Genomic DNA, 17,660 nt, shown 5'->3' with positions numbered 1-17,660 from the left:
ACGATTAATCGCATACAAAATAAAAGTGTTTACATAATGTGTGTGCATTTATAAATACACACATGTAAATATTTAAGAAATATGTTATATATATAAATACAGTGGGTACGGAAAGTATTCAGACCCCCTTAAATTTTTCACTCTTTGTTATATTGTAGCCATTTGCTAAAATCATTTAAGTTAATTTTTTTTCCTCATTAATGTACACACAGCACCCCATATTGACAGAAAAACACAGAATTGTTGACATTTTTGCAGATTTATTAAAAAAGAAAAACTGAAATATCACGTGGTCCTAAGTATTCAGACCCTTTGCTGTGACGCTCATATATTTAACTCAGGTGCTGTCTATTTCTTCTGATCATCCTTGAGATGGTTCTACACCTTCATTTGAGTCCATCTGTGTTTGATTATACTGATTGGACTTGATTTGGAAAGCCACACACCTGTCTATATAAGACCTTACAGCTCACAGTGCATGTCAGAGCAAATGAGAATCATGAGGTCAAAGGAACTGCCTGAAGAGCTCAGAGACAGAATTGTGGCAAGGCACAGATCTGGCCAAGGTTACAAAAAAATTTCTGCTGCACTTAAGGTTCCGAAGAGCACAGTGGCCTCCATTCCTTAAATGGAAGACGTTTGGGATGACCAGAACCCTTCCTAGAGCTGGCTGTCCGGCCAAACTGAGCTATCGGGGGGGAAGAGCCTTGGTGAGAGAGGTAAAGAAGAACCCAAAGATCACTGTGGCTGAGCTCCAGAGATGCAGTCGGGAGATGGGAGAAAGTTGTAGAAAGTCAACCATCACTGCAGCCCTCCACCAGTCGGGGCTTTATGGCAGAGTGGCCCGACGGAAGCCTCTCCTCAGTGCAAGACACATGAAAGCCTGCATGGAGTTTGCTAAAAAACACCTGAATAAGATTCTCTGGTCTGATGAGACCCAGATAGAACTTTTTGGCCTTAATTCTAAGCGGTATGTGTGGAGAAAACCAGGCACTGCTCATCACCTGTCCAATACAGTCCCAACAGTGAAGCATGGTGGTGGCAGCATCATGCTGTGGGGGTGTTTTTCAGCTGCAGGGCCAGGACGGCTGGTTGCAATCGAGGGAAAGATGAATACAGGGTACAGGGATATTCAGGACGAAAACCTTCTTCAGAGTGCTCAGGACCTCAGACTGGGCTGAAGGTTTACCTTCCAACAAGACAATGACCCTAAGCACACAGCTAAAATAATGAAGGAGTGGCTTCACAACAACTCTGTGACTGTTCTTGAATGGCCCAGCCAGAGTCCTGACTTAAACCCAATTGAGCATCTCTGGAGAGACCTAAAAATGGCTGTCCACCAATGTTTACCATCCAACCTGACAGAACTGGAGAGGCTCTGCAAGGAGGAATGGCAGAGGATTCCCAAATCCAGGTGTGAAAAACTTGTTGCCTCTTTCCCAAAAAGACTCATGGCTGTATTAGTTCAAAAGGGTGCTTCTACTAAATACTGAGCAAAGGGTCTGAATATTTAGGACCATGTGATATTTCAGTTTTTCTTTTTTAATAAATCTGCAAAAATGTCAACAATTCTGTGTTTTTCTGTCAATATGGGGTGCTGTGTGTACATTAATGAGGAAAAAAAATGAACTTAAATGATTTTAGCAAATGGCTGCAATATAACAAAGAGTGAAAAATGTAAGGGGGTCTGAATACTTTTATATATATAAAATGTTCTTCCTTTTTGAAATATCATTAATTATGTAATCAAAAAATCTTTATCTTTTTGTGGACCTGCACCACATGACATTTTACAACCTGATGTCTTTGTCACAAATTTTAAAAGACTTATTGGCCTTGACACGTTCATGAGAGGGTTTGCAGAGGTCCTCTTTTTATTATTCTGTTTCTGCATGTTGGTGGCACCACATAACTTTGTTGGTCACACCACATAAATTTCATCTGGCAGGATGTCATTCTTGAATGTTATTCATATTTGAAAGTTTCTAAAATAGCAATAAACATTAAGCAAATGTAGTAATAATAATAAAGACTTCCAGAATTTCGTCATTATGATCTCGGGGCAGTTGTATCACTCTGACATTTGAAATTCTGAAATTAAAAACATGATTGTTGTAGAAGAGGTGTATTCTACTTGCTCATTGTAGTCATTGTATGTATGAATTAATGGAACAAACAATGAACAATTTCTCACATTGGTGCAGATCTGCACTCCTGAACCTGCTACTCTAAAAGCATGTTCAGATTAACCATTAAAAAGGACTAATGGGAGTGGTTAACATGGGACATCTGGATGCCTCATAATGGGATTTTTATGGGCCTCTGCGCTCACTAGAGTAGAGTAATGGCCAGCTGATATGATCAATGCACTTGTCCATATTCCATACACTGTCCTCAGTTTTGTTTGTTCCGTGTGCTTTTAAACTTCCTGCATTGGAGTCGGACACCTCTAGAGAGTAACAGGCAGATTGAGTGGTAAAGAGTGGTAGTACATCATGTAGCTTTGCAATTAATCGGATAAATAATTTAGATTGTTGTTATAGCTGTTACAGAAGTGTATTGATTACAGTACCTCATTTAGGTCTACTTCTGTAGCATCAGAGGTTTCTATTTACACTGTGCTTTTTGCATGAGTTGAGCATTGTGATATTTCACAGACACCAGTTGTGCACAAGAATTCAAGAGATGTTTTTAAATTAATCACTTTAGAGCCAAAGTGAAAAGCATTATGTTGGATTCACTACAAACCATTAACACTACCATTATGATCAATGAGGCACAGACACAGTGTAAATAAAATTAATCTCAGCGTAAACTGCTTCGTTAATTTATATTGAAGATTTGTTAGGAGTCCAGACCTCGGTAACAGGTCTGAACAAAAGGCAGGAATACAAAACACAGCACAACTTTTACCCAGATTTGCAGTCTAGAAGAGGCGACTCTAGTTGCCAAATGTCAGAGCCAGTCTGCAGAGTTTTGGTAGTTGACAGATTGCCACAGAAAAAAATGTGAGGTGTATGATGGGCTTCAGACTATGAATGATTCAGCCAAAGGATATCAGACATGTTTGATATTTGAAGACAATTAGAACACCTACTGTTTTCATAAATACTACCTTTAGCAACAAGGTGCATGTTTTGCCTGAGTTTGTTGTGTTCAGAATGACTTGTGTGTGATTTTCAGTCGTTTATATGAATGATGTTCTCTGTAACCATTTACAAAGTCAGCAGGTGTATGATGCCCAGTTTTTAAAAATGTTCATATTTTAATCGTCCAGTGTATTCCTGCCTTAAAGGATCAAAAAGTTTCCTAAAGCTGTAAATTTGCAGTGACTGCTTTAATAATACTAGAATGGTTCCATCCCATTATAACTTGTTGAATTTTTAGAACCGTTTTGTTTTTCAGGCTGCTAAGCAGGCCATTGTGAAATTGAATGTTTAGACTCTTGATTTTCTGATGTAATTCAGGAACACATTCAGTAAACAAAAAATATCAAGGACAATAATCAACTTACGATATAATCAAATTATGATTTGTGTTATAGTCACGCTGTGGACTAATGTAATCTGGATGTTTGTGTTTTGGTTTTGCAGAAGAATGACCGGACATTCTTTCCACATGGGCTACAGTATGGCTATACTCAACGGCATAGTGGCTGCGCTCACTCTTATATGGTATCTCACCTGATGCACCTCAACTACCGCCCATCTGTGGACACCTTGACTGTCATTTAACTTGCAATTACCAGGTGGCAATTCCAAGTTCCACCCCAAAATGAAAATTTGCTAAAATTACACACTCTCAGGCCATCCAAGATTTAGAAGAGTTTGCTTCTTCATCAGAACAGATTTGGAGAATCTTGCTCACCAGTGGATCCTCCGTGCCCTCATTTTCATTTTTGGGTGAACTATTGCTTTAATGGCAGGAGGAGCTGTCAAATAAAGGTACTAATATAACTGCAGATAAAACTTTAAAAAAATAAGCACAAACACAAAGAATGGAATACTAGTTTACTAGGTTAAAATTAATTACATCTAATTGTATCAGTGAGTCAACAGTAAGTAAATTACAATGTTTTATTTTTTTCGAGGAATACTCATATTTTCTTATGTTAATTTGACAAATTCAATAAACGCAGTGATTTCTTAATGGACTACAGTTCCGAAAAAATAACATTAGCAATGTCTCTTTGTTACCCTGTTATTTTGTCTTATAAAAGGCTTTTATTACAGGATCCCGTGCAAGCAGCTTTTTACCATTACAATAGCAGTGCATTAAATCTGCTTTCTGCCTTTTTGATGTCATTCATTGTCAGTGTGGCAACACATAGATGCTGTTTAAGTCTTTCTCAATAAATTGGATTTGCATTTTAGGACCTCTGCTCAGCAAAGACTAGAGTCCCTTTGCAGTTGTGCTTTATTAAAGCTGGAAGTTGCTGCTCTATTGAGCGTTTTAATGGGGAAATCATTAATACAATAGCTGTTTTGGGGTTGATGGAGAGTGACCGTGTTAAAGCTTTGTTGAGAGCCTGGGAGAAGGTCAGAGAGTGTAGAAGTGTGGATTTAATTTGTGACTTTAATTATTTGATGCAGACTCTGCCAGGCCATGATTACTTATTTCTTCTTCACTAGATTAACAGGCCCTGTAGCGACTCATTTCAGCTAGCGCTAATGCACTGGTCTTTCTCGTATATATGGAGTATTAATGTACTGCCGCCTCATGTGTGAATGTGTTCTTTTTGTATCTGTGGCAACAGGCACCTATAATTCGTTTTTCTTTACAGGACATTTCCATCTCTATTTTTATTACATTTAAATGGACATTAGTTCTGGTTTGTTGAGATTTTAGCGTTTCCAGAAGTAGTAGATTTTCGTGTGCATCCGTGATCACACTCTCCATGTTTTTGTGTTCTTTAGCCTTAAAAACATGTTCTTGCATGACCTGGTGACAGTGTCTCTCTTAAAGGGTTAGTTCACCCAAAAATGAAAATTAGCCCATAAATTACTCACCCTCAAGTCATCCTAGGTGTATATGACTTTCTTCTTTCAGACGAATCCAGTCGGAGTTATATTAAAAATTGACTTTGATCTTTCAAGCTGTTAAATGCCACTCAGCGGGTGTTGGATGCATCCATCCAAAAGCAGTTAAATAAAATGCGCTCATCCATTAAAAAAAAGTGTCTCGCACTGCTCCGGGGGGTGAACAAAGGCCTTCTTTAGCGAATCGATGCATTTTTGTAAGAAAAAAATCCATATTCAAAACGTAATAATCACTTTAATGTAGCTTGCGCTCACTGTTGTACACTGGAAGCAGTTCCGGGGGAATGACGTATGAGGTCAGCTTTGCGCATGCGCCGCTCAGAAGTGATGCACGCGGAAGCCGGAGGATTTCAATATAAGCCAAGAGGAGACTGGTTTACCTTTGCTAAAGTAAGGAAACTTTGCTTCCTTTGCTCCTGTTAACAAACGTTGGTTTTCACCAGACTCACTGGCGCATGCACAGCGCTGACCTCAGAGGTCATCCGCCCGGAACTGCTTCCAGTGTACAACAGTGAGCGCAAGCTACATTAAAGTGATTATTACGTTTTGAATATGGATATTTTTCTTACAAAAACGCATCGATTCGCTACAGAAGGCCTTTGTTCAGCCCCCCGGAGCCATGTGAGAGACTTTTTTTTTTTTTATAATTTTTTTTTATGGATGGGCGCATTTTATTTAACTGCTTTTGGACGGATGCATGCAAGCTGAGGGCCATTAAACGGCTTGAAAGATCAAAGACAATTTTTAATATAACTCCGACTGGATTCGTCTGAAAGAAGAAAGTCATATACTCCTAGGATGACTTGAGGGTGAGTAATTTATGGGCTAATTTTCATTTTTGGGTGAACTAACCCTTTAATGCTTTTTCTATTGAGGTGAAGGTCTGTCTGAGGTAAACCATCGTGCAGTGCATCTGTCACAAACAATATCCTGTCCGGAAACCATCTGAGTTGAGGGTTGAGTGGTTTGCTTGCTTTTTTTCCTGCCATTTAAATAATCAGGGATGAAAAAAACAACAACACTGAAATATTCATTGCTTACCCAAGAGGGTGGAATATTGTGTCAAATAACGCTAGCAGAATTTATATTGTAAAAATGTATTTATGCAAAAAGCAATAAATTTGCAATTTATATGAAAAAAAAATCTGTTTTTGTTTTATTTTCCAATCTTTCACATTTCACTCTAGCACTAGTTGTGTGAGCTTGCTTTTCTCGTAAAATGGAAAAAAGCCTCCACATAAAATCATAATGTGCTGCAATTCGCAAAAACATAAAAACTAATAGAAACGTTTGTTTTGCAGTTTGTGGGTGAGCACTTTTAAAGATCTCCGTTATGGCCTAAGGGCGCTGCGGTTCAGAATGCACCGTGCAGACGTGAGCGCGAGTGGCAGTCGATATGGAAGCATTTGCTATGATGCCTTTTTACTTGTCACCCCCAAGGCTAGTTTTCACGAAAGGGCAGCGAGACATGTAATCTTTCTGCAGAATAAAAAATTACACCCACGGCTCTCTATATGTCTGACAAAATTGACACTGTTCACACCAAGGACGATAACGATAAAGATATAGTTCTAAAAATCGTTCTCAACATTAAAGAATAGCAGAGTCCACACCACAACTATAACGATAAAGACAAAGGGAAACTATATCGTTGGAATCACTTTCAAAACGATTTTTCTCCAGCTGATGAACGATAAAAAATTGATAGCCAATCAGAATTCATCCTGCTGTAACGAGCTCGAGAATTTAAAGCGTCAGACGCATGTGCGCTTAGAATAAACAGACGATATTGTTCGCTGGTGTGGACGCTAATATCGTTATCTTTATAGTTATCGTTATCGGTGTGAACGGGGCTTAAGGCGATAAAGATATAGTTCTAAAAATCATTCTCAATATTAAAGAATAGCAGAGTCCACACCACAACTATAACGATAAAGCCCCGTTCACACCAAGAACGATAACTATAAAGATAACGATATTAGCGTCCACACCAGCGAACGATATCGTCTGTTTATTCGAAGCGCACGCGTGTCTGCCGCTTTAAATTCTTGAGCTAGTTACAGCAGGATGGATTCTGATTGGCTGTCAGTGTTTTATCGTTCATCAGCTGGAAAAAAATCGTTTTGAAAGTGATCACAACGATATCGTTCCTCTGTATCGTTATAGTTGTGGTGTGAACTATGCTATTCTTTAATATTGAGAACGATTTTTAGAACTATATCTTTATTGTTATCTTTATAGTTATCGTGCTTGGTGTGAACGGGCCTTAAAGACAAAGAGAAATGATATCGTTGGAATCACTTTCAAAACGATTTTTCTCCAGCTGATGAACGATAAAAAATTGACAGCCAATCAGAATTCATCCTGCTGTAACGAGCTCGAGAATTTAAAGCGTCAGACGCATGTGCGCTTAGAATAAACAGACGATATCGTTCGCTGGTGTGGATGCTAATATTGTTATCTTTATAGTTATCGTTATCGGTGTGAACGGGGCTTTAATCTGTCTTGATACTCAACAAAAATTAAAAAAACTGGCAAACTACAAATACACTATACAAACTAATAATAACAGAGCCGCAATTCACAAAGGTGTACTAAAGTTCCAGCCCTGGGCTTCAATTAATGGAATTGCATTCCTTTGAATTAATGGAATTGCGCATGCCATCACAACCATATCCATCATTGATGATTATTATCGATATGGATATGTATAATGACAAATATTCTGATGTTAGCATGCAAGTCTTTGTTGACAAATGTTTGAATTTATATACAGGGCAATAGGAAACACTCAGGGTTACAGTAATAACTTATCGAGGGGACAGAATTTTTTTTTAATGATATTTTTAATTACTTTTTTTTTAATAACAGCCTTTTTTCCGATTATAAAAATTACAGAAAAATTATATTTTAATAAAAAAAAAATAATAATAAAATCTGAGAGGAAATATAGACCAGTAATGCTGGTGAAGGATTGCAAAGAAAAAGCAAGTAACACATTAAGCATGAAGTTTTGAAGTAGAAAGAATTTTTGTAAACCGTACTCCAGTAATCTTTGTTTTATTTACAACTTTGAGAAATCATTTTTGTCAATTTGACTTGCTTTGTATAAGATGACAAATCCATGGAACCAATTAAACCAACAGATGCTCTTGCAAGTTTTAGTGTGCAAATCCATCAAGGCAGTTAATGGGCCAGCTCAGTGTTTGGCCTTTTCCCCCTCGCTTAGTGCTTTCCATCTGTCTTTCTTTACCCACTGATCTGGTGATGACATTAGACCTGACTTCTTTGATGCAATCGTCTCAGTCGTCTCTTGCTTTGCGTCATGAACTCCACCATCACAAAACCAAACCAAACCGAGAGAGAGGGAGCACATTTTTTCAATCAACAATAGCCTAGAATCTGCCTCGTTTTGACTTTGTGTTGGATATGGAGTTGGACAAGCTGAATGAAAACAGAGATGTGTGTTGCTTAGATACTGGCTAGAATGAGATAAAAATATCTGATGTTAGCCTTGGTCTGACTCCACATGAAGAGCTCCATGGAATATCGATAATAAACAATTATAGTTTTGGTTAATGTTTAGATTTTAAATCTTAGTTAAAGTTTTAGCAATTTTGTTAAGCTTTTGTAGTTTTTATTTTAAATGTCTGTATAGTTTTTATTCATTATTCATATATTCATTTTATTTTTTTGTGATTTTTAGTTAATTTCAGCACTCCAGGTTAATCTAAATAAATGTTTTCTTTAAAGATTTTTTTATTTTATTATTAATCTCTTTTTCCTTTAATTAGTTTTAGTAAACTAAAATAACTGGCATAGAACCATTTTTTTGTTTGTTTTTATTATTATTGTTTATTTCAGGCTGTTTATTTATTGATTCATTCCTAAAAGGGTTTTTTCAGAGTGATGCCATATAAGAACCATTTTTGGTTCCTTAAAGATCCTTTTTTTCACTATAAAGAACATTTTGTGAACCTTATGAGTTGTCATGGAACCATAGATGCCAAGAATGAATAACAGTGTAATATGGACACTCGTGAAACTAAAGTGCACAAATATAGACAATGAGTTTTGTCAACTCAAGAGCCCCTGGACATTGCAGAGTGTAGTTAATGTGAGATGTGAGTTCTGTAAAAACTCAAGTGCTGGCCCATTTCATGACACTTTTTGCATTCTGCTGTTTATCATTTGCACAGCTGTTTGGTGCACTGATGTGTGTAGTAGAGTGAAAATATGCCTAAGGTAAACAAATGCTCTGGACATACAAGGTTAAGGTAATGGGGTGATCTGTACTGGTTAATAGATGTGTGCCATGTACGTAAACTGAATGTCATCTCAGTTTAAGTTACGTAAATTATTTAGTCATGTTGTTGCTATAAGATAGTTCACATGCATTCTTTAGGTGTGTTTTTTCTCTCATGTTAAGAAACTATTTGAAAGCACATTGGGGTCTTGTTAGCATGCAAGTTCACTGAGGTGTGGTCCGTATCTATAGGGACCAAAAATCAGAAAACATTACAAATTCAGGATTAAAAATCTAATTTTAACCGTGAAATTAAAAGTTAGAGATTTAGAAATCTTTTAAAGAACTATGGTGTAAAATAAATATGATTGATTAAAAGATTATTTTTAATTCAATTTTTCACTCATTTTGTTATGCTGATAGTATAACTTGTAATGGAAAAATTATTACAAGAATGAAAGTAAGAAATTGGAATAAAGAGTTTTCAATATAATGCTCTTAGACCTTTGGACCCAATTATTCCATACAGGAGGGTTGAACCGCTGTTGATCTGATTTTGTTGTTTTGAGTAGTCTTTAATGAGATGATTATTTCCCAAAGGCTAGGAAACATAACTATATTAATCCATATATCCTTTTCCATCTGATAATGACACACATGCACACACACTCATATGTAGTGCTGTCTGCTTCTGTAAAAAAAAAAAAAGGCAACAATGTAATAATGATTCAGTTATTTTGTACTTGCATTTTATAAAACGTTTCGAGGTTGCAGTGACAGAGATATCCATTACATTTGTCAGTTTCAAAATTACCTCACTGTAATAAAACCATGATACATAATTCACCTATAAACATGCAAATTACAACAAAATAAGTGCAAACCACAGTTTTGCTGGACAACATATAAAAATTGCCAAATGAAGTTTAACAGTAAAGTAGTTAGAGAACATACTGTAGCAGAACAAAGACATCTGTCAAAAAAAAGACCTAAATATCCAGCTTTAAGAAGAGCTTTAGTTACACACAGTATCAAATTATACCTTCATTTAAACTTTAAATGCATTACTCAAAATGTACGTAGTGTTTACCCACATAAATCTCAGCTGTCTGAAAACAGCAGTTTGTTTCACAAGCATTAATCACATGAACATTAATCACTCAAGTTCCATTGAGTGGGCAAAACAGTCCATGTCCAGATGTTTCCTCTCTTCTATTTAATATTCATTGCAGTCTCCAGGTCTCACGTTACACTTGAACCTTCAAAGACATCTGTCAAAAAAAAGACCTAAATATCCAGCTTTAAGAAGAGCTTTAGTTACACACAGTATCAAATTATACCTTCATTTAAACTTTAAATGCATTACTCAAAATGTACGTAGTGTTTACCCACATAAATCTCAGCTGTCTGAAAACAGCAGTTTGTTTCACAAGCATTAATCACATGAACAATAATCACTCAAGTTCCATTGAGTGGGCAAAACAGTCCATGTCCAGATGTTTCCTCTCTTCTATTTAATATTCATTGCAGTCTCACGTTACACTTGAACCTATACTTTTCTCATAAAATGCACCGTCCCCAGTGGAAACGGTAAATATTGAATCATAAATGTAATGTTTCTTCTACCGTCTTAAAACATCTCTTTGTTTCTGGAGGGCAATACGGATAGTTTCACATATTACCAATGCGCGCGTCCCATCTGACCATGAAACTTTTACGCACTTAGAACGATCCCACGATGACCGCTTCGACATCCTTTGACGGTCTTCTGTCCGTGACCAGAAAGTTGATCATGCCCTCGGACTTAATGAGCAAGTTGCAGCCTAAAAAGAAGATGCCGAAGACCACGGTGAGCGCCAGCACGCACATCACCGCGATCTGCACCGTGCGCATGATGAACACGCTGCGCTCGTCCAGCGCCGTGGACACAAACCCGCTGTCCGTCACCACTGAGGACAAATTACAGCACGAAAGAAAGCTCTCGCTGCTTCTGTTGGGAAACAAAACACTGTCTGTGTCGTTAAAAACCGTTGAATTCATTCTGAACTACTATCCGGGTTCCTTTGGAAGAGAGGAGCAGGTGCGTACAAAAGTGCTTTAAAGTCACAAGCGCAAAGAAGAGCTTGACAGAATGTATGGGCCGACATGCAGTAAAGAGGATGGTTCTTCTCGGACCTGTTCTTTAGGTAATTAGGGGCTCTGGTCTGCAGAGGACAGGGGTCTGACTCCTGAGAACTCACACAATCAAGGCTGAGCTCGTCCCCTGCGACTAGAGTTCAGTGTTTAGCTGCGCTCACTGCGGTATTCGTTCACATTGCGCCCCCTTTGACACAAACTGAAAACGATAGCGGCCGGAATAAACGTAGACTCGTTAACTGTTACCACCAAATTGCAAGGCACATAACATTTACTAGCATCTAACTAATCAGTATCTCGCCTAATTTGTATGCTATTATTGTAGGCTACCTAGTTTTAATAGTCACTCACTAGTGATTTTATTAGAACCTTTTTGCTCATTCCAATAGAGACTGTATTCAGTTATTCATTACATACATAGGCTACTAGCAGTTATTCTTTTGCTTCTAGTTAGTTTACTAGTAGTGACAAGCAACTATTCCATAAAATGCACATTTTGATCATTGAATTGTAAGTATGTGATTCAGACATCACTTCTGGTTATAATGTGTTCCAGTTGTAACTAGTAAATAACTATGATGTACTAGTATTCTTTCTTTTTTAACTTAACTATAAAGTAACCATTCTGACAAGTCATTACATATAACAAGTAAAAAAGCAATTAGTGACTATTAAGATGAACTATTAAGCCCGTTTAAGATATGTTACCAGTAAAAATTGGGATATAAGTCTTGTAATGCCATCTCATAAATGTCCTAGTACTATAGTACTAGTAAAGTTGGAATATATGCTACTAGTTCCTGATAAGTAAGAGTATTACCCAGCTAACTTTGGCTAACGTTCTGGCAAGGTTTTCTCAAAGTAATGAACCAGTAATGTTAGTAGAAATCTTGTTACATGTTATCTGGTCTTTGATAATGTTCTCAAAATGTTAGCAAAGAAACATTATTTATACATCGTCTGAACATTTTTTTTTTCCTGAAACCGTTTAGTTGGACATTTGTCTAACATTTTTTAAATGTTACTACTTAATTCAGAGCATTTAAAGAACATTCAAAAATTCCCATAATTTTAGCAAAATTATCAAATGGAATGTTCCTTTAAAGGGGTCATATCGATTTTTCCTTTCTCTTTGAAGTGTTACAAGCTCTTGGAGCTTAAAGAAGATCCGTAAAGTTGCAAAGACTAAAGTCTCAAATACAAAAAGATATTCTTTATAAAAGTTAAGAGTCAACCACGCCTACCTAAAACGGCTCGTTCTAACATGCCACGGGGTCGTCACGTGGTTGCCGCAAGCCCGCCGGCCGCTCCTTCATTGAATCCGCCGGCGGCTTTGAGTGAGCGGAGGCCAACGGGCTAGAGTGAGGAACGGCCAGCAGGCAGGCTTGAGAACGGCGCGGCCGGCGGGCTTGCGGCAACCACGTGACGACCCCGTAGAAACAATAATGTACAGTATGTGGAAAATAATGTGTTTTTTGAACCTTAAACCACATAAACACATTTCATTACACCAAATACACAAAATAATGTTCTTTTTAGCAACATCATATGACCCCTTTAACATTTGTATAACCACGGAAAAAAAAAATTTGTAAACATTTTTTAAAAAACTGGTCATTTTGATCATTCAGAGATCATTCACCAATAATGTTTTTATAGCTTAATGGTAACATTAGCAAAACATTCTTAGAACATGTTGTTGTTAACTGGGTAGTAGGCAATGAATAGTCACTAGTAACACTGGAATAGTTACCAGAATCAGTAGAACAGTACTGGGATAGTGATCTGCACCGTGATCACTTGTCAACCAAACAATCAATACTTAACTGGTGTAAAAAATTACAAAAAAACATCTAATCAGTAATGGGTTACTTACCAATAATTAAAGTAAGTACCAGTGGCAAAAAAATAGATAATAGTAAGTTTTAAGGAATAAATATTACAATGGCTTACAGAAGTTTGGAAAACTAATTGCATTGGTTAGATGAATTAGTCCTATTTTATTTTGCTTTGAAGTATTACATATTATGTCCACTATTTATAAATGTGTGTTTCGCACAAGATAACTAAAGGCTAATTAGTCGAAACATGAATTGAGTATCATCTGTGATGAGGTGGTCTGCAGACACACATGCAGCAGAGGGCAGAGTTGCTCCTAAAATGTCTCTTCTTTACTGTCATGGACATATAATGCAGAAAATAGAGTTTTAATTACAGCCACGTTGATTATTCAAGATCCAGTTCACAAATTTTAATAAAACAAGCAACATAACAAATCCAACTCTAAAGTGTAAGCACATACTTAGTCACCGTGCTGTGACTCACAGTTGGGTTTAACTTGAAGATGGAAATCCATAATTAATGAAACCATATAAACCCTCAGGAATGAGAGATGTCCTTGTAAACATATGGATAGAGAACAGCAGGATTACCATGGAAATATATGGGTGCAATATATCCATTAGAAGCCACCGATGGGTTGTGCAACCTGGCAGTTATAGATAATCTTTTTAATATGCTATTGTTTACACGGAGTCTCAGGTGAAAATCTGTGCTCCCCTATAGCAATTGACTGTACTTGCACAATATATGCTCCGTGTGCTCCTTTAACTACTGGTTATAGTATTTATATTGCTTTGAGATCACATCTTAGTCATATTTTATTTTATGCTTTTTCAGGGTTAAATGCGTCTTGAACAAGCACTTAACAGCATCAAAGCTCTTAGATATCAGGCATATAATACATCCTAAAAGCCCCTTTTGTGAAGCATTCAGTAGTGGGAAGAAGAATCGATCATGGAGGGTGCTTAGATCCTCTCAAACCTGGCCTTTTAATCAACAGCCCGGTAAACAAGATCTGCGCAATGTAAACACATCCCACAATGCACCTCCTGGAGTGAGTCCATCAACAAGGGTCTTTTGAGCAGCACTGGGGGTCTTCTCTCATGAAGCCTATTTTGCATGTCTTCTCTGTCCCGTATCACCCTCTCTATGTGTATATGAATCATCAGACCTATCCAGTAGAGAGAGAGAGAGAGAGAGATGTGCTCTCAGGACATAGTGCTATTCCTGTCTGGGTGTTTCTGTGCACATTGAAATGCGCTCTCTTTCAATGATTTCTCTGAGCGCTTGCTTTTCTCCCTCAGTGGTGGAGGGCGGTGGAGGCAAAGAGGGAAAGAGAGAGAGAGGGAGAGGAGGAAGAAGAGTGGGTGGTTATGGGTAAAACAGGCTACAGATGGAAGAGAACAAAAATTTGTCATATGGAGAGATTCAGGAGAGATAGAAACAAGGCAAAAGAAGCATCTGAAATGATTGCGGGGAGAAAAACAGAAACATTTTGAAGTATTTTAATAGAAGCTGAACCTTATGATGATGTTGATCAGGTAGAAGTTAAAATCTGTTAAAATGACCTATGATGCGTGACTGGCAATAACATTTATATTTGTGCGTTAATGTAATGCAATCTCCTTATATTCTAAATAAAACTGCCTCCATTTTCTTAAAAGCTATGCATATTTTAAAGTGCACTCTTAAAAATTAAAGGGGTTCACCAAAAATCCTTTCAGGTCTTAAAATAACCATTTTTAAACATTTTAAAAATCTAAAGAACCTTTTTCCACTATAAAGAACCTTCTGTGCAATGGAAAGGTAGAGATAATAAAGGTTCTTTATGGAACCATCAATAGCAATAAGGAACTTTTATTTGTGTGTCTTGCATTTTAACTACATGATTACTAGGCAGGTCATGTGTATTTTCTGTATAAACATCTTTTGTCAAACAAGACTGGGATATTTTGTAATATGATGTGTCTTTAGTTATATAACAGAATGCATGTTGCTTACCAAATAGCTCAGAGCAGTTCTGCTAAAACATGATCTAAAAGCAAAAATGTGTGATATGCTTGGGATTTTTTGGCTGGTTGATATTTATTTGTTGGCACAGTCTTCTTTCTAAGCTCTGGGGACAAGAATGTTGAATGTCAGGGCTTTTAAAGGCATCACTCTGATGAACTCTGCCGTCTAGTGATTATCACTTCTCAACCTGTCATTAGCTTCCCGCTGTGCTGATGAATCTGTTTAGTAAACAAATGGGCAGACTTTCTTTTCCAGAGTCAGAGAGGGGGTTTTTGGTTACAGCGCCAGTGGTGATAAAATCATCTTGCATTATTCCAATCGTTATGTGTCATTCTCACCAGTGACATCATTAGAAGCTGCATGGACACATTTCATTGTGTTCCCTCGGTCCTCCTCCAGCGGTATAATTATTTCTTTAAGTCATTAAGGCTTTATGGAGAAGACATGGCAAGAGTCTTGAGGAAAACCTCAGCTGGCATGAAGCAGTTGCGCTAAGCTAACAGTCACGATGTGCTTTTGCAGCATTCAGACAAGTGCATGTTGTGTCTGATGCTTGGTCTAATAAGCATGCCGTTGGTGTTTGCATGTGTATGGGATTGTCCTTGGTGCAGACACCCTTAAGCTTGTTCTACACCAACCCGATACTTCACAACAAACAGAGCATCCTAATGGTGCACTTGGATTTGAATGCTTCCAAAAACAACAACAAAATAGCCTAAACTAGCAGGTTCAGCAAAAGGACTTAAAATAGCCACATCCTGTATTTGTGTTTGCTTTCAAAAGAGCTCACTGTGCATGTGTAAATGTGCATACTGTATAATGGGAATCTGAAAGATCAGAACTGAGAATGGGAGAGATATACCATTGCACAAGATGCTCTTTACAGTGGAAGAAGTATCAAGATTATTAAAATGTTATTCACGCTAAGAAACAAAAATGTTCTTTTAAGAACTGTTCAGTGAAAGGTTCTTTTGGAAAACCCAAAAGCATTTTTCTATCTACCCTCTTAAAAATAAAGGTTCTTTATTGGCATTGATGGTTTCCTGAATAACCTTTAAAATCCATGGAAACTTTCCATTACACAAAGGAAAAAGGTAATTTTGATTTTTAAAATGTTCTTCACACTAAGAAAAAAAAGTTTCTTCTAAATACTGTTCACTAGAAGGTTCTTCAATGGCATTGCTGTGAAACCCCCCTTTTGGAACCTTTATTTAAGAGTGTGTGACATCGCTGTGAAAACCTCATCTTTATTTGTAAGAGTGTACCTGATGACGTTTGTCACAGTCTTCCATTGTGGATAGTGCTGACACTTCCAGAGCAGCAGAGTCAGTCCATTATAGACTGGGAGTCATTTGCATGACTCCAAAATAACACACTAATTGTGTCCTTATCTTCCAGCACCCTGCCTGGCTTGAAATGGGAAGAGATGGAAAATCTCAGAGTTGGAAAAGGACACACAGATGTCAAATACGGTTTTGGAGAGAAGTACAGTGAGTGTTTTTCTTTAAGATAGTGTCAGAAAATGACGTATAGCTGGGTCATAAATAAGCCCTGGTCATAAAAGTTTGCTTTAGAAGCTTAATCAAATGAAGAATGTCTTTTGTTAAAGAAAGCTTATTCCCTCTGCTCTGTCTGACACTGATGTGACAGTATATTCATCACCTGTATCTTCTTCATCCATCATTTTGACACATAAAGGGCCAAATATATTAAAGGCTGGACATGAATTATTTTCTGATAAATTGTAGTCTGGTTGACTGTTTACAGAAATTTCTGTCAGAAATATCAGTGCAAGATCAAACGACTTTAAAAAGTGTTTTTGTTAGAAAATAAATTAAAACATAAAACTAAATCATCTGTAAACTGTACAATATGTTTGCCTATTACTATTTTGCTATGGAACACCTTTACCTGCCCTGACAGCTCATTCAAAGTGCGCATGTCTGTTTATGTTTTTAAATGGATAGTTCACCCAAAAATGTAAATTTGATGTTTATCTGCTTACCCTCAGGGCATCCAAGATGTAGGTGACTTTGTTTCTTCAGTAGAACACAAACGAAGATATTTAACTCAAACTGTTGCAGTCTGTCAGTCTTATAATGGAGGTGAATGGGAATCACGGCTTTGAGAGTAAAAAAAACATACACAAAACCAAATTAAACCCTGCAGCTCGTGAAGATGCATTGATGTGTAAAGACACGAAACGATCGGTCTGTGCAATATCGTTTTTTACCTCTGATGCACTGCAATGTCTGAACTGTTCTGAGCACGTCCTCGACAGCCGGTGTGTGACACGCCTTCTTCATGCTTTACGGCGGATCACAGACTTATAAGTGCATTACCGCCACCTATCTCTCAAATGGACCATTGACACTCCTAATTGA

The 17,660-nt window shown here is 37.3% G+C and overlaps 3 protein-coding genes across 3 annotated transcripts in view; 2 read left to right on the top strand and 1 right to left on the bottom strand.

Annotated features, from left to right (window-relative positions):
- Positions 1-3,829, top strand: part of LOC107566311 (ADP-ribosylation factor-like protein 6-interacting protein 6) — a 14,325-nt gene extending 10,496 nt beyond the window's left edge. The window contains exon 4 of the mRNA XM_016251725.1: positions 3,594-3,829. Coding sequence (XP_016107211.1) covers positions 3,594-3,687 — 94 coding nt within the window. The 3' untranslated portion in view covers positions 3,688-3,829. The remainder of the gene's footprint in view (positions 1-3,593) is intronic.
- Positions 3,830-10,781: 6,952 nt separating this feature from the next.
- On the bottom strand, positions 10,782-11,572 carry rprmb (reprimo, TP53 dependent G2 arrest mediator candidate b). Its single transcript, XM_016251729.1, has one exon. The coding sequence runs from the start codon at positions 11,323-11,325 to the stop codon at positions 11,008-11,010; it is 318 nt and encodes a 105-aa protein (XP_016107215.1). The 5' UTR covers positions 11,326-11,572; the 3' UTR covers positions 10,782-11,007.
- A 5,108-nt stretch (positions 11,573-16,680) lies between these two features.
- LOC107566319 (G protein-activated inward rectifier potassium channel 1-like) overlaps positions 16,681-17,660 on the top strand; it is an 11,292-nt gene continuing 10,312 nt past the window's right edge. The window contains exon 1 of the mRNA XM_016251735.1: positions 16,681-16,766. The gene's annotated coding sequence lies outside the window, so the exon portion shown is untranslated. The remainder of the gene's footprint in view (positions 16,767-17,660) is intronic.

The sequence above is a fragment of the Sinocyclocheilus grahami genome, unplaced genomic scaffold (genome assembly GCF_001515645.1).
Source record: "Sinocyclocheilus grahami isolate Dianchi unplaced genomic scaffold, SAMN03320097.WGS_v1.1 scaffold1069.1, whole genome shotgun sequence".
NCBI classification, from domain to species: Eukaryota; Metazoa; Chordata; class Actinopteri; order Cypriniformes; family Cyprinidae; genus Sinocyclocheilus; species Sinocyclocheilus grahami.
Note: the sequence above shows the minus strand (reverse complement) of the source record. Positions and strands in the feature narration are given on the sequence as shown.

Bases quoted from the DNA above. Each gene is read 5' to 3' on its own strand.
- rprmb (XM_016251729.1), bottom strand. From the start codon at position 11,325: ATGAATTCAACGGTTTTTAACGACACAGACAGTGTTTTGTTTCCCAAC.